Here is a 23,970-nt window from a genome sequence, read left to right as displayed (position 1 = left end):
TGTGCAGTTTTATTAAATTACTTATATAAGTACTTTTTAGAATAATTACAAATTAAAAATAAATCAAAACTACTGTATGTTAAGAATTATTAACTAAATGCTGCTTCAAAACATAAAAGCAAATATAAAATAATGAAGGAGATTAAAAAACACATTACAAGCAATAAAGGAAACGTTTTTTTCAGTATCTGAGAATGCTTGTGTGAATCCGAAAGTGAATCCGAAAGTGAATCCGTTTTCTAAGCAAGGGCAGCGAGGCATTTTTTTTTTTTTAAATTAGGTCTAATAAGATACATTCACACTAATGCTCAGATCTGTTTTACCACAACAGATGTTTTGTCCTGTCCTTAAGACATAACTGACTGTGTTTACATTAAATGTGCATCATAAAAGCATTTGGTGATTCAAGTGCATTTAGTACTTACATGGAGTCACGCATAGCACCATGCCGCAAGCGCCCTTCAGAACAAACACGCACAGCAAATGTGAGCATTTTGGCGTTGGTAGAGCATTTTGAAGGTAAAATACTGACATACTGGTGGGTGAAGCCGCAATTGTCAATGAAATCACGTTTCTCACAGTGCATATCATGTGCAATGGAACCAGGGCTTGAAAACGAAAAAAAAAGTCAATCGGTTCACTCCGAGCAGAATCGATATTTTAACTTTTCCGTTCCTGCGTTCCTCTGTATTATTACCGTTCCGAAACCGGTTTGAGTAGAAAAAATAATGGTTAATAACATAATTTTTTTAATTGTCTTTCATCTTTTCTAGATTTTAAAATTCCTAAATGTCGGCTACTAAACAAAAGAAAAAAATCTATTAATGCTTTAAAGACATTTTTTAAAGATATTTAAAAATGTTTAAAAAACGCTACTTGTAGCCTATAAAATTGCGTTTTGAGGAAAAGCCGCGTCGCATTTTATTAGGATATTATTCAGAAATGATCAAACATTATAAACACAGTTATTAGTTTCTCTCCACAACAAATCCTCTAAACTTAAGGCTGCTATAAAAGGCTATAAAAACGTCAATCCAAAAACAAATTAAAGGTGAAACTGATCCCTACCTCTCTCACTCGGCACGAATCCAAATGTTTCCATATTCGCGACGCATCTACTAAAGGATTATTTATTATAGGCTTTTACTTTCATCGACGTAAAACATCATCCTTCACAACGGCAAACGCAACAGATTGGACAACGGAGCACTGTAACTTTTTACACGTTTCTTTAACTGTATTTTATTTTGATAATGAACAGGTTGCATTGCAATGTCGCAAAAATATGTGTCTTTGTGCAAGGCACCAGCGCGATATGGCCATACCAATGCTGGTTGGTTATACAGATGCAAGACATAATTCAAAAGCTTTTGCACAAATAAAGAAAATTACTTTCTGCCGTCTCGTTTTCCTTTCCGAGAACGTTGGAATGCGTCACAATGAAACGTAGGCCTAACTCGGCATTTTTTTTTTCTTTCGTTTTGTTAATCTGTCAATGATTTACATGATATATATTTAGTTGAATCCATCTAACACTATCCTCGGATGAACGCATTGTCATTGGGATTTACCTATGAAGAGTTCACAGCTGAGCGCGCAGGCATTTCACTCGATGCGTCAGCGTCACATTTGCATAGTCTGTACTACTTGAATTCCTGATTGGTTGACAGCAAATTTCAAATATTAAATGGAACGTATAAAAAACGTTATTATGGAAAAACATAACATTATTAACCAGTTAATGGCCATTTCAAATTTTTGATTCTGTTCGGAACTATAAAATTTGATTTCATTTCTGTTTCCGGTTTTCGTTCCTTGAACCGGTTCCGAGCCCTGAATGGAACCCATGATTGTCCTTGTATTAAGCTTCAAACATGAAATCTTATGCAATTTTATATTGTTTGATGGTTTTGTGTGTGTTTGTGAAAATAATATGATTGTCATATATGAACAAAACTAACTGATTCTGAATTTTTCAAAATCATTGAAAAGAGAATCACTATGCATTGGAGAATCTATTTTTTGTACTCTTTTTGTCATATTTATCAGTCATATATATTGACGCCTGTCATGTATTTTGGCTTGCAGAGATCACCTGCTGCACCACTGGATTGCTCTTCTTGCCGAGTGTCCAATCACAGCACAGATGTACGAGGACACGGCGCTCTTAAAGGACCATTCTCTGGTGAACTCTCTGATTCGAGTGCTACAGACTCTGCAGGAATTCAATATCACTCTGGAGGCCTCTCTCGTCAAAGGGATCGGGATATAATGGTGTCTGAATTTAGAAATAACACACAAATCAGCGGGACCATGGACTAACTTTTTTTTTTTACATGGGGAGACTTGAACAAAAGGACTAAACCTGGCTTACGTTAAAGCTACTGTCAAGTTTGCCATATATTAAGTGCAATGAGCCTTTTCAAAGGTGTCATAATTTTTATCTACAACATTACTGACATTCAAATATGTCTTTAATTTTGATCCATACTTTTCACGAAAGGTGAAAACCCCCACCTGTGCTATACCGTTTTATTGAAAGCTCAATATTTTTCGTTGTTGTTGTGGACTGCTGACAATGGCTATATTTAAAAGGAAAACATGTAAGAAAAACCGTTATTATATTTTCAAAGAAGAACAGTGTTATTTTGATATGTGTCAGGTTGCTTGCTCTGTGCTCTAATCTAATCCATACTGTCACAATGCAGAGTTCGAAGCAAATGATGTAGAAGTATGCTTTATAAGTACAACTTGTGGGGAATTCATATTTTTACTTAAAGAAAGGAAAGATGAGAAAAAGGCTCTGTTTTGTAACAATGCCAGGGACTTGTCTCATTTCCCTCTAAATGCAAATCAGTTTAAAGGGACAGTTCACCCAAAAATTACACAACCAGTCAAAACTTTAAACTAAGTTTTTTAATGTTTTTAAAAGAAGTCTCTTGTGCTCATAGAGACTATTTGAATACATTTTAAAAATGTAATTTATTCCTGTTATGGCAAAGCTGAAATTTCAGCAGTCACTAACACTAATTCAGTTTCAGTGTCACATAATTCTTCAGAAACTCTAATATGCTCATTTCTTTGCTCATTTATCAATTATTGGTGCTTAATTATTAATAATTGTTATCAATGTTGAATGTTTTTTGCTGCTTAACATTTTTTGGAAACTGTGATACACTAAAGGTTTGATATATATATATATATATATATGTATGTATGTATATATACTTCAGCAAGGATGCATTGAATTGATTAAAAGTGACTGTCAAGACATTTTTTACTCACAATATAATGTTATTTCAATTAAATGCTGTTCTTATAAACTTGCTATTCATCAAATAATCCTATAAAAAAAAAAGGTTTGCGCAAAAATATTAAGCAGCAAAAAATGTTTCCAACATTGATAATAAGAATAATTTTTTATAATTGAGAACCAAAATAAATGGAGCACAAAATCAGCATATTAGAATGATTTCAGAAGGATCATGTGACACTGAAGACTGGAGTAATGATGCTGAAAATTCAGCTTCAACATTAGTTTTTACTGTATTTTTGGATCAAATAAATGGTGAGCGTAAGAGATTTATTTCAAAACATGAAATATTTAATTATTCCAAACTGTTCACTGGTAGTGTACAAGTTGGTCATCATTTACTCATCGTCATGTCAATCCAAACCCACTTTTTTCTTTCTTTTCTCCCTATACAATGAAAGTGAATGGCAGCCACAAATATCTAGGAATAGAGCAGCTTGGACTTTCATCTAAATATCTCCTTTTGCTTTCCACACAAGAAAAAGGGTGAACTGTCTTCTTGAGCTTATTGTGATCCCCTTAAATCAAAGATATGACTCATGAAAGTGATGCTCAAGCATATTTTAGGAGATGGACTGTAAAAACTAAGAACAATCCATGCAGAAAAGATAACATTAACGTTTCTTCAATCCTTTAAAAAAGTACCATAACATTCCCCATCTCTTCAGCCTTCAGGTCTCGACTGTGGCCAACTATATACAATGCCATATCTGGAGTAGACTTAATTTGCGGCACAGTTGCTGTGTTTGTGTCCCTGTCCTTAGTTAACCCCAGCATCCCCTCTGTTTCTGCTATGCAATATTTACAGCTCCAAAAGTTTGTTATTGAATATTGATGAAATATCATTCACCTGTTTTAGAGTGTAGCATAATTTGTAGGACATAACTGGGAGAAGCACATTAAAGGCTGATATTCATGTGCCAATTTCATCATGACTGTTCTGGTACCTGTTCAAACACAGCTGGCATGAGCATTCTGGGAGTTTTTTTTTCTTGTGTTTTATCTCTCGACACATTTATAGACAAAGCAGTGTAATGTAGTGTTAAATATTGAACAACTGTGTACAGTGTATAAAATGTATTAAAGGTGGCAATTCAGTATGATTATGCTTCAGTCTTGACTTTCAAGAGCAAAAGGGATTATTTGCAGTACAATCAGTTACATTCATTTGAGTTAAGTTGCATGTCTAATGACTAGTTTCAACAGCATTTTCCTCCCTATGTATCAAGCTTTATTTTAATAACTATAATTAAGAGGCTATATGGGTTTTATTTAAGGGTTATATATATATATATATATATATATATATATATATATATGTATATATATCAATTAAATGCTGCTCTTATGAACTTTATTCATCCTTTAAAAAGGTTTCCATAAAATTATTAAGCAGCAAAAAATAGTTCAAACATTGATAATAAGAAACATTTTTAATGATTGAAAAATAAAAATAATTGAACACAAAATCAGCATATTACAATGATTTCTAAAGGAGCATGTGACATTGAAGACTGGAGCAGACTACTGAAAATTAATGCAATAATATAATTTAAAATGAACCAGTGAAGGCAGAAAGATGATAAAAAATAAGGAAAACAAAAAATGTGTGAAAACCTAAATAGGCTCTTAATTATTCATATACATTTCAATTTTAAACGTATTATTTTAAGTAAAAAAAAATGGTCATAAACTTGAATTTACGCAATATGGGATTATTATTATTTTTTAATAAGATGTTCAAAATTCATGGAGAGTTTATGTGTACCCATTTTAAGGCTAATATCGCTTACAAAAAGTATATTACATTCAACTAAATTTACAGATTATATTAATATCGCTTACAAAACTCATAATAAAAGAACACGTGCAGGAACATTACAGCATATTTTGGAGCGTTCGACAATGTAATGCCATGCAGGATAATGCTAATATAATAATAATAAGGGTGCATTCACTCACATTCAAGCCAGAACAAGACGAACAATACGTGACTGTTCTGTACTTCCCCGGATGCAACGTTCTTAAATGGAAAAAGAGCGGAGTGCCGTGATTGGATGACATAATGTTCAAACTTGGCGTCTACTCTCCTTATATGGTCTTCCTCCGACAAACCCCTTTACTCAATGTTTGTACGCAGGCCCCGCCCCCACCATTCATCTGTGTGGCTGTAGTAAGGCATGCGCAGTACAGACGAGTAAAACGGACGGAATTCAAAGTTTCTGACGGTAAGTCCTTTGTTATTGTCATGAACTAGCAGTACGAATGTATTTGGTTTTAATTGTACGTACTGTCAGTCCTGGAGTGTGTAGTATGCGTGATGTTAGTGGTTTTCACACAACAATGGGGCTTTGCGCGCTTGCATGTGGAGCGTGGCATGGTCGCGTGCTAACGGGCTAGCTGTTATTGTTAATGGGACTCGCGTTTTGGCGCTCGCGCACTGTGTGGAAGTTTAGACGAACGAGACGGTAGCGTTCATCCCGTATTTTAACCGGAATACCCTTCATGTGTTGTTTAGAAACAACTTCGCCAATGTTTGATTTAAGAACGCATGTAAATGTTAATTTAGGACAGATCTCCCTCCGGTTCCTTTTGGTTTCCATTGATGCAAACATGGTGCGAATGAACTCATATAACGTTACCCACTGTGTGTTCTGGTTTATTCTGTATAAGGCGTAATTTCTCTGAATAATTATTTTGTATGGAGTCTTTGTGAATGTGTCGTGTTTGATGTGGTTCGCATTGATGCGTCATGTTGTGTTATGCATGCAGACGTTTTTGAAAGTGTTATTACCTTAATAATTGTGTTCCAAATATGCGTTTTAGCAGAAGAGGCGCCCATTTAATCGCACTTTCGATTTTACAACTGCTTCTGCTGACACAGCATCACACCTGATCACAATCCTAAAGGAATTACATTTCGAAACGAATGCAACCAAATGGGAATCATTCAAGAATCCACTAAAGATTCGAAAAAGCGGAGAAAAAAAAAACTATTTTGGTTTATCGACTAATATAGATTAAATTCCTGTTCAGTATTGGTTCCCGATTATTGGACAAATTCCATTATTATAATTTCTAGGATTTCCAAATTAACTATTTTAGTGCACACATGCTTGGTTTTCTTCCAAGTCCATGATCATGTGTTAAAGGTGGCTGTAGGGAAAGGCTTTTGTCAAACATCAAAACTAGGTCATTGCAGCAGACGCGACTGATTCAAAGCAAACGCGCACACGTTTCCAGACGCACGCTTGTGATTCGGTATTTATTCGTAACTTCTACAACATTAATGAACAGAGAGAAATTGTCAAGTGCAAGAGATGAATTCATGTGACCCTTCGTTCCCCCGCGCAAAACGTGCAGGAGATCTTTGCTTTAATGACGCTCTCCATTCATGTCTAGAGCCCGTCAAGATGTTCGGCTTCCATAAATCCAAGATTTACCGCAGCAACGAAGGCTGTTGTATCTGCAAAACCAAGTCTTCCAGTTCTCGGTTCACGGACAGCGGCAGATATGAGGAGAACTTCAGACTCTGCTTCGGGTGAGTGTTTTCCCCACCGCTCGTATTCCAAAAATTCCAAAAGGAATTTCTATCACAATTTGGAGCCAGTCCCAATGAGATCAGACGAGAATCAAATTATATCATGCTGGATTATTCCATTTAGATTGAGGTTCCAAAAAATGGGAAATTCCATTAAATTTTTTTTTTTTTTTTTTTGGTAATGGGTAATAAAATTAAAATATTTGTTTCTTAATCCGAGTACTCAATTCTGTCCTAGCTAATTAATTTTCTGTTTTTCATATTGTGATATGTTTGGTAGTCTGTCAGAGGATCGGGTTGGAGACATCTGCAATGCTTGTGTGCTGCTGGTGAAACGCTGGAAGAAATTACCACATGGATCAAAGAAAAACTGGAACCATGTAAGAGAGACTGTGTTGTTTTCAATGAAATCATCCATTTCCTTACAGCCATTGTTAGAATGATATTTTATGTATTTTTCCCCCCAAGGTGGTGGATGCAAGGGCAGGTCCTGGCTTCAAGCTGACCAAACCCAAGAAAGTCAAAAATATTGATGGAAAGAAGAAAAGTAAACTGAAAAAGCTTCATAAATTCAAAAGACAAAGTGAGTTTTTCTTTTTTAAAACACCGTGTGCACTTTAATTTGACAGATTTAGTCATTTTGAGGCATTTTTGTAAAATTAATTTCTTTAAATGTCTTTTTTTCATTTTAATTATTTTAGTACTTTGTATTAAAGTTAACGAAAATGCGATGTAGCTGTATAAAATATAATAAACTTATGTATAAACACGTTTTGTAATATAAACCTATAAAAAATACACTAAACATGCATGTGTATACTGTTTTATTTTTATACTTTTTTTTTTTTCAGTTGCATTTTCAGTTACCTTAGTATAAAGTACTAAAAAGGAAAACTTTATAGACATTTAAAAAAAATGGCACATGCAACACATGTGACCCTGGACCACAAAACCAGTCTTAAGTGTCAATTTTTTCGAAATTGAGATTTATACAACATCTGAAAGCTGAATAAATGAGCTTTGTTAGGATATGACAATATCTGGCCGAGATACAAAATTGAGAATCTGAGGGTGCAAAAAAATCTAAATATTGAGAAAATCACCTTTAAATTTCTCCAAATGATGTTCTTAGCAATGCATATTACTAATCAAAAATGAAGTTTTGATATTTAAGGTAAGAAATTTACAAAATATCTTCATGGAACATGATCTTTATTAATATCCTAATGATTTTTGGCATAAAAGAAAAATAGATAATTTTTGGCTATTGCTACAAATATACCCCAGCGACTTAAGACTGGTTTTGTGGTCCAGGGTCACACATGTATATGTGCGTGTGTGTGCATATATACCGGTAATAAAAGATTGTAACTTTAATTGGTAAAAGACTGTAACAATGCTATGGTTCATGATAAGTTCCCTTACTATACTGGAAAAACTGAAATCTAATGAGAAATTTCATGTAGTTTTACAGTAAAAAAAGTTTTTGGAAGTGGAAAAATACATCATCTAGCTTTTGTAGATTACATATTAATGTTTGCTGTCATGTCTTTACAGATTCAGATGCCCACAGCACCACATCCAGTATGTCTCCCTCTCAGTCTCCCAGCCACAGTAATCAGTCTGATGACGGGTCAGACATTGAGACCAAGCAGAGGCGTCCAAACCCATCAGGGTTCTCCTTTCTTGACCTGTCCTACTGGAAGAGGTATTGCTTTCCTTCTTTTCACCAATGCGTGTTAAGAGATGTGCTAGTTGTTGAGCTGAAAAATAACACTTCTATTCAATGTTTCAGGCAAAAGGTGTGTTGTGGGATTGTCTACAAGGGGCGTTTCGGTGAGGTGATCATCGATCCTCGTCTCTTCAAGCCCTGCTGTAACAAGAAGCGTCCAGCTCTGGCATCCTCCTCAGAATCTCAGATGTCTCAAACACATCCTTCCCCTCTTCCAGAGGACACGAAGGAGGCATGGTGATCCAACTAAAACACCCTCCAAACTGTCTCGTTGAGGCCCTCATAGCTTTGTCTCCAGTGGTAGACTCTGATATCTTCCCTTTGTTAGATTACTGTGTATGAGTTAAGTTTTTCCCTTGCTTTTTGTATTTTTTTTTTTATGACTCTTTTGTAAAATGTAATTTTTGTACCTTTTTTTTATAACAGAAAAGGAGAAAATTGGGCATTAGGACATATTTATAGGTCTGAGTTAGAAAATTTAATGTAATCCATTTTTATTATTACTGTAATTTTTTTTTGGAGTTACCAGTGTTTTGTAAATATAATCTTATTTTCCATACCAGTGCACCAAAAGGCTTCTATTTGGCATTTAGTTTGACGGGTTACAGATGAATAATGTAAAGTGCTGTATCTAACATTATAGCCAAGGCATTAATGAGATGGGTGTACTTTTAAGCAAATACAATATTTTACTCAGCCTTGCAGTCTTCTGCTCTGATTCAAGTTCAACTGTGGTCTGTTATATCACACACAGGCATTTACTGACTAGGATTCTTGGGCACAATGTGAATTGACCTCAGCTTTTGGTCTGTAATGTGGACACGTGCTTGGGAAATCTCTTTTTCTTTCTGGTTTGGCATAAAGATGTTTCTCAATATTTAAAAACGCTTACGGGTTTGTAAATCTTTTTAAAACCAAGATGCAAAAAATACATTATCTCAGAGTATTTAAACGGTTATCATTTACACAATGGCATATGAAAGCATGCATAATGTATTTGTAGGCATGATCAGTTTTATGACTTGGTGTTTGTATTTTATTTGTTGTATGAGAGTGTTATAATACAGAAAGTAATATTACTGATTGATGGATTTCCGACCAGGCTTTACACTGTGTTTTTAGCACGTTTCAATATTGTACACTAAAGGTAATTGAAGATAAAATTGTACAGTCTTTCAGCCTTGATGTATTTACTGCAGCCTTTTTTGTTTTTTATTAATTGAAATATGACAAAATTGCCTTTTTTGGGGGGAAAAAAAATCTGTTTAGGCTCTGAAGTTCAATATTATGGAGTTCGCAGTTAGATTTGGAGGTTCAATATTTTGGTTGTATTTCAGTGTATTATTTGAATGAATGTTTGTTTTTATTCACCAGCAATACTTTGAGTCAGCATTACTGTTGGCTTCAAGCTCTTGTTCTTAAAATGCATGAGAGCAAATACAAGATGTTGATAAATTTCAGGGAAAAATGTTTTTAACTATTAATGTGGCACATTCTCAGTCAATGTGCCTTACCAGAGATTTAGCTGATCATTTCATTACGTTAATTTGTCATTTTTAACTTATGCTATTTATTCAAAGCTGTCTGTACAATTAATGCTGTAAAGAAGTTTTTGTGCACTTTCTTTTTATACTTTTTTTAATATTACCATTGATAAACTTTTGTATCTCAATTTTCCTCACATTGGTATTTTCATAAAATTTTTAAAGTACATTTTTGTCTTGTTTGTCAGTGTTTTTGGTGTGGTGTTCAATATTTTGTTTTGAATTGGGGGTAAAAAAAGGAAAACTGGACATAAGTATTTTATTCTTCTAATAAGGACGTTTCCTATATAAATTGTGCTTTCTGAACACTAGGTGGTGCTAAACTTGCATCTCTGAATGCACATTGAATCATATAGAGAGCACTCTCATTAAAGTTATACTTTAATTGGACAGAGGCTTTCATTTAACAGGAAGCAACCCCAAATATGACAACCTTTCAAAAATATATTAAGCAATATATTTTATTATATTAAACCTCCATTTACCGTATGTGATAAAAAAGCACGTAATTGTTTCCTAAACAAATTAATTTAATTGTATCATTGCACTAAATATTATTTAGATTAGAACATATTTACAGGTTTTTTCCACCCAATGTTAGAACAATTTTGGAATTATTTTATAGCATTTTTCTTAACATGCTTTACACAGAGCAGTGTCTTAACTTCCAGGAAGTTGATAGAGGCAATGAAAAGATGCAAAACACAACAAACTATTCCAGAATGTAATTACAAAGGACATGTCAACACATTTACAAATAAATATTCCCATAATACTCTATGCCGATTCCCTTTAGGGCCCCCTTGCAGACCCCAGTTTGAAAATCACAAAGCTGCAAATGAGTAAAATAACAATAAAAAGAACTAGAGTGAAGATTTGGTGTAGAATGCTGAACAGCTGTTGGTTATCTTATATTCACAATGTCGTCATTACTGTTGAAGCTGGCCTGAATGGTGCCTTTTGATGAAATGTGTTCCTCTTTCCGTGCTTGATATGTGAGAGTCAAAAACCACAAGAAAATAAAGAGACCTAGAGGGTGAAATGAACAGAATTAATGCCAGATAAGATATTTTTTAATCACGAGCTTCTGCTTCACATCTCAAACTTAGGCCCAAAAACCTAACTCAAATTAAATAAACAACTGACACTTAAATATGCATTAAAATTTGTAAAAAATGATGTCAACATTTTTTACTTTTTGAACAAATGGTCAGTCTTGCTTAATTATCAAAAAATGGGGTTGAATGGTTGAGTCTGATACAGTTAGTGTTAGAAAAGGAAATGAGCTCATTTATTTGTCTTCCTGTCATGCTGTAGAAAAGATCCAAACCATTATTTCCCGGGTGTCACAATGTTATGAACTTTAAAATTGTGACATCCAAGAAATAACACTTTTACATATGACTGTAAAGAAACAACACGTAGGCCTAGTAATCTGCATCCAAGCGGTCAAGTTAGCCATACTGGGAGATTCTGTAACTACACCATTTACTACAGCACAAAATATGACATAAATAATTAAAATATTTAATAATAATAATAAGAAAAATTGGAAATGCTAATTTAAATATGTATTACACATTAAGAAATCATTTTGTGAATTTGTAGAATACATTTTCAATATTACATTTGTATTGTTTCAATACATTTTGTAGATTATATTTTCATGAACACATTTGCAATTGTTCTGTAATGGTCTGAGTTTTCATTGCACTTGCACCGTTTTGACCAGCAGGTGGCACCAGCATGTGGTGTTTCGAGCAGTGTTACTTAGCAATTTTGTTACTAGATTTAGCTATTTTTCAGGCTACCCTAGCAACCCCCCCCCCCCCCCCCCCCCCCCCAAAAAAAAAAGCACCTAGCAACAAATGTAGCTATTTGTAAAATGTATGACTCAAAGCATAAAAAAAACAAGAAAAACATTTTCACATTTTCACATTTCACAAAGCCATAAAAAAGCACACATTTTCCCTCTAAATTACACAAAAAGAAGCAAATATTGAACAGCCAGCCAGCCAAGCAGCCTGGATAATAACTGTTCATTTATGATAGGCCTGCACCTTGTTATTAGCTTGTAAGTGTTGATCAGTTAGGTACACTGTAAGAAAATAAATATGTAGAAAAACTGAAAAGATTCAGGTAATTTTCTGCCAAAATGCAACGCATAATTAAAAATACAGGTAAAACACCTGTGAAAAATAAATACACAAAATTCCTTCATATAGCACAGTATATTGTACCCACTGCTTAACATACACTGCATACACTGTTACATACACTGCTTAAAATGGTAACTGCTTAGAATAATAGTTAACAAAATACATAAAATGGAATTGTTCAAAAACGTGTAACTTCAATAATTCAAATCTGATCATAAAAATGTTTATACAGTGCCTTGCGAAAGTATTCATACGCCTTCATTATTCATACGCCTTCACAGCAAAAAAACAGGTTTTTAACATCTTCGCAAATTTATTAAAAATAAAAAACAAATGATTCCATTGCATAAGTATTAATACTCTTATCTGAGACAATTGAAATTTAGCTCAGGAGCATTTATATTGCTTGTAGGTGTTACTAGACTTTGAGTGAAGGTAACCTGTTGCAAATTGAATTGAATGGGTATGATTTGGAAAGGCGCACATGTCTTAATAAAAGTCTAAAGATGATAATGCATATCAGAGTAAAAACCAAGCCCTAAGGTCAAAAGAACTGTCTGTAGAGCTCAGAAACAGGTTTGCGTCAAGCCACAGATCTGGGGAAGAGTTCAGAAAACAATTCTGCTTCATTAAAGGGTCACAGAAGCATGTAGTCTCTGTTACCCTTAATGGAAGAAGTTTGAAACAACCAGGATTCTTCCTATAGAGCTGGCCTCCTGGCCAAAATGAACAATTGATGGAGAAGGGCTTTGGTTGGTATGGTGACCAAAAATCTGATGGTCACTCTAGTTGAGCTCCATGATCATATGTGGAGATAGGAGAAATCTACAGAAGGACAAACATCACTGCAACACTCCACCGATCTGGGCTTTATGGCAGTGTGGCAAGACTCAATCTTCTCTTCAGTGTAGACATGAAAACACACTTAGAATTTGCAAAAAAGCACCTAAAGGACCCTCAGACGTGAGAAATAATATTCTCTGGTCTGATGAACCTCAATTCCAAGCATCATGTTTGAAGGAAACCAGGCACTGCTCATCACATGTAGAGTACTATCCCAAATGTAAAGTGTGCTGAAGGACGGGCAGAAGGTTTACCTTCCAACAGGACAATGGACCTAAACACACAGCAAGAGTGGCTTATACACAACGCTGTAAATGTCTTTGAGTGGCCCAGCCACAGCCTGAGCTTGAAGCCAATCAAATATTTCTGGAGAAACCTGAAAATGTGCATCTGCCCCCATCCAACCCGACAGACCTTCAGAGATGAAGAGGTGAGGAGAAGAATGGCAGATAATTGCCAAATGATGAGCAAAGCTTGTTGCATCAAACAAAAAAGACTTGAGGCTGTAAAGGTGCTTCAGCTAAATATATGAATACTTTTGCAATGTACTTATTTCAGTTTTTTTATTTGTAATTAATTAAGTTGTGACAATTCTGTTTTTGCTTTGTCAGTATGGTGTATGGAGTGTAGACTGACGTAGAAAAAAAAATCTAATTTAAAGCAGTTAACATAAGGCAGCAACATAACAAAACGTGAAAAAAATGAAGGGGTATGAATACTTTTACAAGGCACAGTATATTACTTTTTACAAATAATTTATAAATATATACTTTTACAAACAAATCTAAATGAACATATTTAAAATGATTTTTTTTTGCTGAGATGGCCAGTCAGTTTGAGTAATAGGCCTACTGAATGTCCTTTTTTCCCTTATACACTACAGGTGGTTGTACACAAGTACAAATTCATATAAATATTATGTTGAGTAATCATAATTGTGTATGTTACACAGTAACAGTTTTGACAGCTTTGTGTTTGCAATTGCACAATGACATAACAATGCATTTAGCAAACTTTTTTGCAACAAGTCAACCTGCCTTTAGTAACTTCCCCTGAAAATGACTTGGCAACCGTTAGTATCTATTAGGCAGTCGTGGCCTAATGGATAGAGAGTCGGACTTGTAACTCAAAGGTCGTGGGTTTGAGTCTCAGGTCTGGCAGGGATTGTAGGTGGGGAGTGAATAACCAAAACTCTCTCCACCCTCAATACCACGACTGAAGTGAGACCCTTGAGCAAGGCATCAAATCCCCAACTGCTCCCCGGGCGCCGCAGCATTGGCTGCCCACTGCTCCGGGTGTATGTTCACTACTGTGTACACTTGGATGGGTTAAATGCAGAACACAAATTCCGAGTATGGGTCACCATACTTGGCCACACACCACTTCCCCCTTAATTTAGTGAATCAGGTCTGCCTCAATATTAACTTGCGGTTTTGGACATTTGAGAACATGCGGACGTGGCATCATCTCTAATACTGCATCGGAGCTGAATTTGAGACCAAGCGTATCCAATCATTCATTATTAGGGATGGGCAAATCAATACTCAGCCTACTAATTTGGGTTTCTACTTTCAAATGATTGAAGTACTTTTTATGTGTGTTAACTTTTTATGGATATGTGTATTTTTGTAAAAGCTCAGAGCCATTAACTAGCACTAAATCTACATTATATCTAATACTGGGTTTTCTGCACCACTTTCAAATGATTTATGTACATTTTATGAATGTGTATTTTTTTTGCAACTACTTTTTATCACTTAAATAGAAGCACCACTAAATTGTGCCATAAAGACCCTGTTTATTAAATTTTGTTTTGCCATTTAATGTGTAAATAAAGCTCTGTAAAAACTTTATTTACATTTTCAAAACACTATAATGCTATACTATTCATATATACAAAGTTTTGTCTCCCATATCTAATAGTTTTCACACCAAAGTACTTTTTTTCTTGCTTTCAAAAAGTGATGGGGCAGCAGTATTAATGAAAGTGACAGTTAATATGATTGTACCTAATTAACACATGCGTTTGTTTCAAATAACACTGTAAATTCTTACCCTGTAAACTGTTGAGAATGGTGAAAACATAGAGCGCAGGGAGACTCAAGGGGCCATAGGTGGAGAAAGCCAGTACCCAGGGCACTCCCAGAGCACAGCTGAGCCCGAGTAGAGACACCCATTCTTTCCATACTCTCCTCCGATGGTCTTTAATCTGAAGAGTTTGTGATCTTAATTTGTGCATCTTAACCAGCAACACCCCCAGCATAACCATGTTAAAGAGCATCACCAGCCCGAGATAACCGTTAACAGTAATGTAGCTCACTATCTGTGTGTTTATCCAGCATCTAAAGGAGAAGAAGCCAATGAAAACACTCCTGTTACAGGTCTGAGAGGTGATGGAGAAGTAAAACTGTAGTGCAATATGAATAGAGTGACCTTACATAGGTGTGATTGTTGAGTTTTCTTTACCCGTGTAAAAAGTATATTTGCCATACACTTTAGTCACACCGCACATTATCACTGTAATGGTGGGTAAACCTACAGAAAAGATTAATACAATTAAACAAGCTTATAATACACGTTTAATTTAAATGTAATTGTTATTTAAAGGTCAGTTCACCCAAAATGTAATTATTCACTTGCGTTTCGTTTTTTAATATTTAAACAATAATTAAACCGCTTAAATATTCAATCTCTGAATGTGGGCAGGAATTAAACACCCCTTTCCACTAATTGGTCAACCAAACATTAAACCGTGCTGTCCTCAGTTTTTCCCCAGTTCCATGCAACAGAATAATAGTTCTCCACTGCTACAGTTGCAGGGATTCTTAACGTGCTTATTACAACTATTCTTACAAATATGCTTATTCATATTAGTGTAGTTAATGGTCAAATCTATTATTATTCCTTGCTTATTTATTTAAATTGTAGGGGTAATATTAAATAGGATATAACAGTGCTCTCAGTTACAAGGAGATATCAAATCCTTGAAATAACACTTTGAACAATAAAGCCAGAGATGAAGAGAATTTGTATATTTATTGCCATAAAAGGCAATTGATTTTCAGATATTTGTTACCTTTATATCGATTTTTTTTCTAATCATATGTCATATGTCATAAATTTAGTAAATTAAATTAGAATAATATGACACTATAGGCTGTTATATATCTGTATCAACCAAAGCCATCTTTGCACGGGTGGCAAAAAAGCTGCATCTGAAGTTGCTTTTACATGTATTTAAAGTTTAATGCTGCCCAAATGCATTTACACAGTAATTCAATTGCATAATGTAATTAGATTAATGTTTTAATCTAGCGTTAATTTTGACAGCAAATTTTGTTTAGTTTTAGTCAGTCTTTTGACAAAAATGCCATTTAGTTTTAGTCATCTGAATTGTTTTCGTTTGAGTCTAGTTTTAGTCGACTAAATATCATAATATTTTAGTCGACTAAATCTACAGTAGGTTTAATTGACTAAAATCTAATGGGTTTAGGTTTAATCTAATCCGCCATAAAGCAAGAAAAAGAAGAAGACGCGTCATGCGCTGTTTGTTGTGTGAACGAGCTCAGGACAGTTGGACCGGGCAGCGGATCAGAGGTAAAAAATGATATAAATACTTTTCAGTTTCTTGCACAGACCAATCGTTTCGTGTCTTTAGACCTCAATGTATCGTTACGAAGCAGCAGGGTTTAATTTGGTTTTGTCTGTGTATGTTTTTTTTTCTCTCAAAGCCGTGAGTACCATTGACTGCCATTATATGACTGACAGATTGCAATGGTTTGAGTTAAAAATCTGTGTTTGTGTTCTACTGAAGAAACAAAGTCACCTACATCTTGGATGTCCTTGGGGTAAGCAGATAAACATCAAATTTTAATTTTTGGGTGAACTATCCCTTGAATTCAGTACTCTGCACTGTCTGAGAGGCGCTTTTCTGTATCTGTGATTCAGGTGTATGTGGTCAGAAAACCAAACCAAATTGAGTTCTCTTTCGCATTGTCATACTTTTCTAATTTATCAAATGTCTTCTTTATTCTTACTCCCAGATGCTGACATTTTTGAACGTTTTATGTGACGTGCGGCAAGTGCATGCTAGGTTATGTCCCGTCGGATAGATCAGCACAGCTCAAATGTTCTCATCTACCGTTCCTTCCAATCAGGAGATTTCGTTCTGGGTGGATATGGCGTTATTTTACTGCCAAATGTCGAGAGTGCATTTTTGTTGCATGAAAGTAGATTAATACTACTTGCACATTATATTAATCTTCGCGCAACAAAAATGCGCTCTCGACATTTGGCAGTAAAATAACGCCATAGGTGGACCTCTTCCCAAATCATCCCTCCCAAACGTTTTGTCTCATTTTTATTTGTTGATGAAAATGTCAATAGATATTCATCATAGTTTTTGTCATTCAAAACAAGTTTTCATTTCGTTAGTCTCGTTTTCAATGAAATTTTAAACATAACATTTTCAATACAGAAATATAAAATAAATGACCAAATTGAAAAGATATTTGGATTATAACAGTATTACCGGCAGTAGGTGGCCGCAAGTCATGGTTTTAATGAACGAGTCATCTATTCAACTGATTTGCTTAAAACACTGATTCATTCAGGAATAAAAATCAAGTGCCTCTCTATACTATTGGGTCATTGAATCACTCACTCAAATAATTAATTCAAAGACTCATTCAGGAACAAAACACCACTATGTGCGCTATGCTGAGAGTCAGTCGCACATCAGTTCTGTGACACTGCTTTGGAAGTTAAGCTGGCAAATAAAATAAAAAATATATATTTTTAGTTTGATATCAATTAATACTCAATATTCGATGTAGGGTAGTTAGTGCAGATGCACAGTAAACTCATATTTATGACATAAAATAATATATTATTGCGTATGTTGCTGAATTTATTCCTACACAGAATTAAGCCTTGTTTGGCACTTCCCCGGTATGGTTCGTGTTAAGCCATTTGTTAGCCTGGTTGTTTGAAGAGAAAGAATCATAGGTGAAATAAATGCGTACAACAGTAGCAGTTGAGTATTATTATTCTGTTGCACGGAACTGGGGAACAACTGATGACGACACGATTTAATGTTTGGTAATTTGATTAAACGTACAGCCCGAATTCTGAAAATTTTGCCAAATTTCGAGACATTTCCTGTTATACAGTAAATTAAATTTTTTATGACTAGATTTCACAATTCCATCCACGTTTTCTGCAATCATAGGGCCCTAGATGAGTAATGCAGAAATAGTATATCTACTATTGATACACAAATGTGCGTTTGAACTCACCCCATCCCACAAGACTTAGTTTAATCAGGTATCTCTTGATGTAGATATTGAAGACCCGCACCAGCAGCAGGTACAGGTGGAAGCCCTCGATGGCTGTCCAAGTGAAGGTGGCTAAAAGGCACCAGTGTAGGAGAAGTCCTAGAGCTTGACACACTGAATCAATGTCTCTGTGGCCTGAAAACCACACGCTGCACAAGAACGAGATGTGCAACAAGAAAAGGGAGCCTGAGAGCTGCACATGAATGATGACTGAATGCTCACATTGCTTCTTCCTGTAGGGACAATAGTGAGAGATATTACCTTTTTATATCTGTACCACAGAACATCTCATTCTGAAACTGTATGAGAAATCTGATTTAAAAATTAACTTACTTCTGGCACAGAAACATAACGATCATTAGTGCTGTAAATGCTATTGAAAGGGCAGAGCCAATGTATGAAATGTAGCTAAGAGGGACAATATGGGACACTTCAGGAATTTCAGGATTCTTTGAGAAACATTGAGGACAAAAAACATTCAGACAAATGAGTACTGCTGAACAACCAAGTTTAATTTAAAAGTGAACATTTTAAAACAAAAAATGGTGACTGAAGAGCATCACATGACAAATGAACTTACAATGAGCACTGCAAAAAAGCTCAGATGATTACAACTGCACACAAAGTCTCCATTGTCGATGGTAGTCTGACAGCCATCGGTCCTCCAGTTACCTGATAAACAGACACACATACATACACTAAAACAATACAAAAAATACACTACAAAGTTAAACTCATAGTTTTTTCTTTTTTTTGGTTTTGTAAAATAAAGAAAACAAATAGGGTGCGCCTTTTGCATTCTCAGTCTCCGTGAATATATTCCTCAAACGAGTCACTAAAATGAACGAAAATGACATGAGAAATATATCTAAAGAAAGCTTGAAGTGTCTATTTTTAAAATAAGCAAGTCATGTCGAAAACAAATATTCTCTGATAAAATAATCTGTATGAAACCAACGCGAAGTACAGTCTCTCCCGTCTGAGCTAACCTATAATATGATCACGCCCATGCACATAGCACACTATACAATAATCATCCATGCAAAACCAAGTGCAAATATGTGAACGACCACATCACCTCTGTAAACAAAGATAGATTCATCAAGTTCATCTAGGCTACTTTTCGTTTTTGCAAGAAGATGCGCTGTGAGGAATAAGCCTTGAATTTACCTCAGAAGAAGAATACAATGCGACACGGCTTAATCCAGTGGAGGATCTCATTCTCATAAGTCGTTTATTTTTACTTATATTAGTGTTACAGTGACATAAACTTGTATACATTCACTTGTTGAACTTTTCCCAAACTACAATGCCAGACTAAAATGTGAAATTGAGTGCAACACCTTTCATTGCATCTAAATGTTGTAGGACTCGTCTGCATTTTAGCTCACAATCTTCTGTGATTTATTAAAGGGCATACTGACAGACAAAACATGATTTTTACTTCATATTTTTTAACACTGCATTTGTAACTTAAGTAACGTAATTTTATTGACATTAGTAACTGTAATCAAATTACATAAATTTAAATTGTAACACATTACATTACTGTGTAACTCATAACAACAGCCATATTTTTGGCTCTGAAAATGGCAGGAAAATCATACTGACCTGTGCCATTTTTATCGAGATGCCAGTAGACACAGATTCCATTTTCACTCTGCAATAATAAAAGCACACTTTTACACTGACAGTCGGTGACTGACAAACACAATCCAGAAGGTCATCACATTATAGTGTGATGTGAAAGCATCTGACCTGATTGGTGTTTATGAATCTTAGCTGAACGGGCTGTGAAAGATTATGAACTTCTTTCACACCAAGCCAAACTCCCAACACGCTTTGCCCATGCAATATTTGGTCTGACACATGTAGGTAATTTCCCTTCTGTCAACACCACAATTACAAATGAGCCGGAGAAGAAACCACGGGTTTATGAAAGAGAAATGTTGCCCATAGAAGATAAATTCACATTTGACACAAAGCTTTGAGGGACAGACAGTGTTTCTGTGTACCTTGATGTCTGAACTATCGCTGACCCTGAAGAAAGTCTCGTTGAGAAGGGACACTAACAGATTCACTTCTGCATCATTGTTTTTCCCCTGTATATTTCTGCTCATTTTTAATGCTTCATTGGAGATGTTGATTATATATCCTTTTCCTGTATCCAGTGTTGCCTGCAAAATCAAAGGTGAAGGCACAATCCAGTATGTGACCTAATTAACACTTTATAACTTCTGTTTATTGTTTTGACTAAACACTATTATTGTTGTTAGACATTTGTCAATCAGGCCATTGTCTTATTAGTCATAATATGTATTATTATTTATAGAATAGCTGATTATTATTATTTATATGATGGTACCATTCTATAAGCCCGTTTTTTGCCACCTTGAGAAATAATATAGTTCAGTAAGTCATAATGATAAGATACTTTCTCACTATTATGACTTAGTATCTCGTTATATTGAGAAACTTTCTCGTAATAATGACTTAGTTTCTTGTAATAATGAGAAACTTTCTCGTAATAATGACTTAATCCACGCATTCACACAATGCATGAGTGACGGCACGCTAGCGACTTATGTTGGTCAAAGCCATGCAGGAACACATCAAACATTGCTTGTTCTGTAATCTAAAGTGTATAATCTATCATTAAATAACGATTTCAGATAAATTATTTGCATGCATTCTTGTTAATTTGTAGCACTTACCAAGTTACTCTGTCAGATAGTTATGACCTCAAACATCCCAGACTAATATTTCAGTTAAGAAATACAGGTATTTTATGAAGAAATGAAAGTCATTACGCATATAAACTGTTTATTTCAATGGTTTTATTAGCTGTCCCTTTCATGCATCACATGCTTCATACAGTAAGCCATCTCATTTCCACGGCAACCGCTTGGTCTTCAGCATCCCACACCGCTTCTTGCAGGACAAATGCTTAATGTGAAAAATGCTTAACGTGGCTTGAAGTACAAAGACAGATTGAACCAAATTCAGTACACAACTTAATGACATGCATACTGTATATACAAGCATTCAGGTGGACCCAAAATATGAATGCAACGCAAAACAGCAACTCTTATGCAGCATTTTCTATAATGGTTTTCTAAAGGAAAACGCTTAACATTAACACCCAAACACTTGGGTGTTGTGTTCAAATTCTGGGTTCTTACGCTTGCCTGTATGCATGATCAATAATACTGTATCCTGAATCAGTCATTGTACTTTAAGCCACATTAAGCATTTTTCAAGTTCATATGTCCTGCAAGAAGCAGTGTGGGATGCTGAAGACCAAGCGGTTGCCGTGGTAACGAACAACTATGCTTTGTGCTAGAGAGATGAGATTGGGCTACTGTATAAACATTGTGATGCATGAAATGAACATCTATTCATTAAGTTTACATGTGTAATGGCTTTGATTTCTTCATAAAATGTGTGTGATTTTTGTTGGAATATATTCCTCTATATCTGTTTGAAGCCATGAACTTCTTTGTCTGGCAGAGTAACTTGCTGGTAAGTGCTACAAATTGACAAAAGACTACATGCAGATAATGTATCAGAAATCGTTATTTAATGATAGATTATACACTTTAGATTACAGAACAAGCAATGTTTGCTGTGTTCCTGCATGGCTTTGACCAACATAAGTCGCTAGCGTGCCGTCACTCATGCATTGCGAATGCGTGGATTAAGTCATTATTACGAGAAAGTTTCTCATTATTACAAGAAACTAAGTCATTATTTTGAGAAATTTCTCATTATTACGAGAAACTAAGTCATTATTATGAGATTTTCTCATTATTACGAGAAAGTTTCTCAATATAACGAGATACTTAAATGAGATAATGAAAGTTTCTCATTATTATGACTTAAAGAATTATATTTTTTTCTCAAGGTGGCGGAAACAGGCTTCCATGCTATTCATACATGCACTTTGTCATGTGGATCGTGTAGAAATGTCTGTTAAATCATGATTAAGAAGCACTGATATTTAGTCTTACCTCTGAAGAGGTAATTCTTTTGTAGAAAAAGTCTGATGATGTGCGACGGGCTTTCGAAATGAAGCATTGTCTCATTTGCTGTTCTAAACACCTGTTGAAAAATATACTTACATTTAAACATTGGAAAAGCATTCCATTAATAATAATTCATTTGTGATATCAAACATTTCAAAACTTTTTACTCGTAACAATATTTGTGGATAAAATAGCCTTACCCTGGAACATCTGTTTGTGAAGTACAATCGTCTGTAACCTGATGACATGGCATAGTCTCACCTACAGGAGATTATGTCATATAATCTCGGTAAATAGTCTTTTTAATCAATTTGAACTCAAACCATATAATATTCAATCAAATATTCACAATTTATTAATACAATTAGATGTTATTTTGTCACAACAGTGTAAACATAATGATAATCAAAATTTGCGAGGAAATACTAAATATTATACTCCTACTTGGGAATTATATAAAATAGAAATTCAATTCTGACTCACTTATCCCAGTCCTTATTACTGAAGAAAATATTCCAAAAACAACACAGAATAAACCTCTCATTTCTCTCCTTGATTGCTCTATTCCTCTAGTGCTTGTAGAATCTGTCAACTAGCTCTGAAAAACAGGTATCATGTGATTGTTGTGGTTTCCTGTCTGGCATAGCTTCTGACATCACTTCATAAATAACTGTGACTCGTTTAACTGGAAGACTTCTACTTACCAACACGAAACATACATGTTATGGTGAAAAGAATCCAGACATTTCTAAAACGAATAACTGATTACATAAAAAAATGCAATAAAACATTTAAATGCATGTTTGTAAAATGGTGTTATTGTAATGTGTTTCCAGTAGACTCAAACATACATTTCAGACTTATAGACTTATTATTAATTTATTAACAGAACAGCTGTGCATTTACCATATTTATTTACAAATCACAGATTTTAATATTTTTGTTAGATATGATAAGTAGGCTTGAGATTAGATTTGTTAGATAATAGATAAGGTTTTAGTATGTCAACAGCTACAAAGAGGAAATTGGTTTTTTTTCTTTGATGTACTGTTATGACCAAAGGAAGCACTCTTACAAAAAGATTTAACCGAACAGCTTGAGAAGTTCTCAAGATTGCCATCTATTGTTTGCCTGTTGTATAAGTGTGATTTTCATTAACCCAGGGGCATTTCTGTGGGTCAGCTGGAAGATGTCTTCTTGTAAAATCATGACAGAGGTTTTAGTAAGAAAACTGAATGAGAGGATCTTATTTGGAGCTCTCCAGAGTGGATTTAGACTTGGAATGAGGTGTTTGTGCTCTGTTTTTCCTCGCTGTACCACACATCCACACAAAGATGTAAAACCCTGCAAACAGACAAACATGATGCTTCAGTCCACCATTATTTAGTTTTCAAAAAGTTTCCATTCCCCTTTTCTTTAGTCTTTACGTTACTGTATTCTTCTACTTCTACTTAACAGGGAAACAAAGAACCCAAAC

The 23,970-nt window shown here is 34.8% G+C and overlaps 4 protein-coding genes across 4 annotated transcripts in view; 2 read left to right on the top strand and 2 right to left on the bottom strand.

The window, feature by feature from the left end:
* LOC306875317 (DENN domain-containing protein 5A-like) overlaps positions 1–2,403 on the top strand; it is a 54,949-nt gene extending 52,546 nt beyond the window's left edge. The window contains exon 23 of the mRNA XM_079425801.1: positions 2,089–2,403. Coding sequence (XP_079281927.1) covers positions 2,089–2,272 — 184 coding nt within the window. The 3' untranslated portion in view covers positions 2,273–2,403. The remainder of the gene's footprint in view (positions 1–2,088) is intronic.
* A 2,921-nt stretch (positions 2,404–5,324) lies between these two features.
* Positions 5,325–10,313, top strand: LOC306868969 (SIN3-HDAC complex-associated factor-like). The gene is made up of 6 exons (XM_079415471.1): positions 5,325–5,541; positions 6,716–6,854; positions 7,135–7,234; positions 7,323–7,437; positions 8,412–8,562; positions 8,650–10,313. The coding sequence occupies exons 1-6, from the start codon at positions 5,379–5,381 to the stop codon at positions 8,825–8,827; spliced, it is 846 nt and encodes a 281-aa protein (XP_079271597.1). The 5' UTR covers positions 5,325–5,378; the 3' UTR covers positions 8,828–10,313.
* Positions 10,314–23,837, bottom strand: LOC306868962 (adhesion G protein-coupled receptor G3-like). The gene is made up of 12 exons (XM_079415459.1): positions 22,977–23,837; positions 22,694–22,754; positions 22,479–22,569; positions 20,484–20,645; positions 20,227–20,355; positions 20,080–20,128; positions 19,049–19,140; positions 18,802–18,917; positions 18,430–18,701; positions 15,571–15,667; positions 15,188–15,474; positions 10,314–11,159 (listed from the first exon to the last, which is right to left on the bottom strand). Exons 1-12 carry the CDS (start codon positions 23,035–23,037, stop codon positions 11,035–11,037), a joined length of 1,542 nt encoding a protein of 513 aa, XP_079271585.1. The 5' UTR covers positions 23,038–23,837; the 3' UTR covers positions 10,314–11,034.
* LOC306847573 (adhesion G-protein coupled receptor G5-like) overlaps positions 23,298–23,970 on the bottom strand; it is a 21,681-nt gene continuing 21,008 nt past the window's right edge. Inside the window, exon 14 of the mRNA XM_079381587.1 lies at positions 23,298–23,837. Within this exon, the coding sequence (XP_079237713.1) occupies positions 23,740–23,837 (98 nt within the window). The 3' untranslated portion in view covers positions 23,298–23,739. The remainder of the gene's footprint in view (positions 23,838–23,970) is intronic.

Source organism: Barbus barbus (assembly GCF_936440315.1).
Source record: "Barbus barbus genome assembly, chromosome: 1".
Classification (NCBI taxonomy): Eukaryota; Metazoa; Chordata; class Actinopteri; order Cypriniformes; family Cyprinidae; genus Barbus; species Barbus barbus.
This window is presented reverse-complemented; position numbering and strand designations above follow the sequence as displayed.

Coding starts and splice junctions, on each gene's coding strand:
- LOC306868969 (XM_079415471.1), top strand. CDS start 5,379: ATGTTCAAACTTGGCGTCTACTCTCCTTATATGGTCTTCCTCCGACAA. Junction 6,855..7,134: donor AACTTCAGACTCTGCTTCGG/GTGAGTGTTTTC, acceptor TATGTTTGGTAG/TCTGTCAGAGGATCGGGTTG. Junction 7,235..7,322: donor CAAAGAAAAACTGGAACCAT/GTAAGAGAGACT, acceptor TTTCCCCCCAAG/GTGGTGGATGCAAGGGCAGG.
- LOC306868962 (XM_079415459.1), bottom strand. CDS start 23,037: ATGAGAGGTTTATTCTGTGTTGTTTTTGGAATATTTTCTTCAGTAATA. Junction 20,356..20,483: donor GCGATAGTTCAGACATCAAG/GTACACAGAAAC, acceptor TGGTGTTGACAG/AAGGGAAATTACCTACATGT. Junction 18,918..19,048: donor GCTTTTTTGCAGTGCTCATT/GTAAGTTCATTT, acceptor TGTTTCTCAAAG/AATCCTGAAATTCCTGAAGT.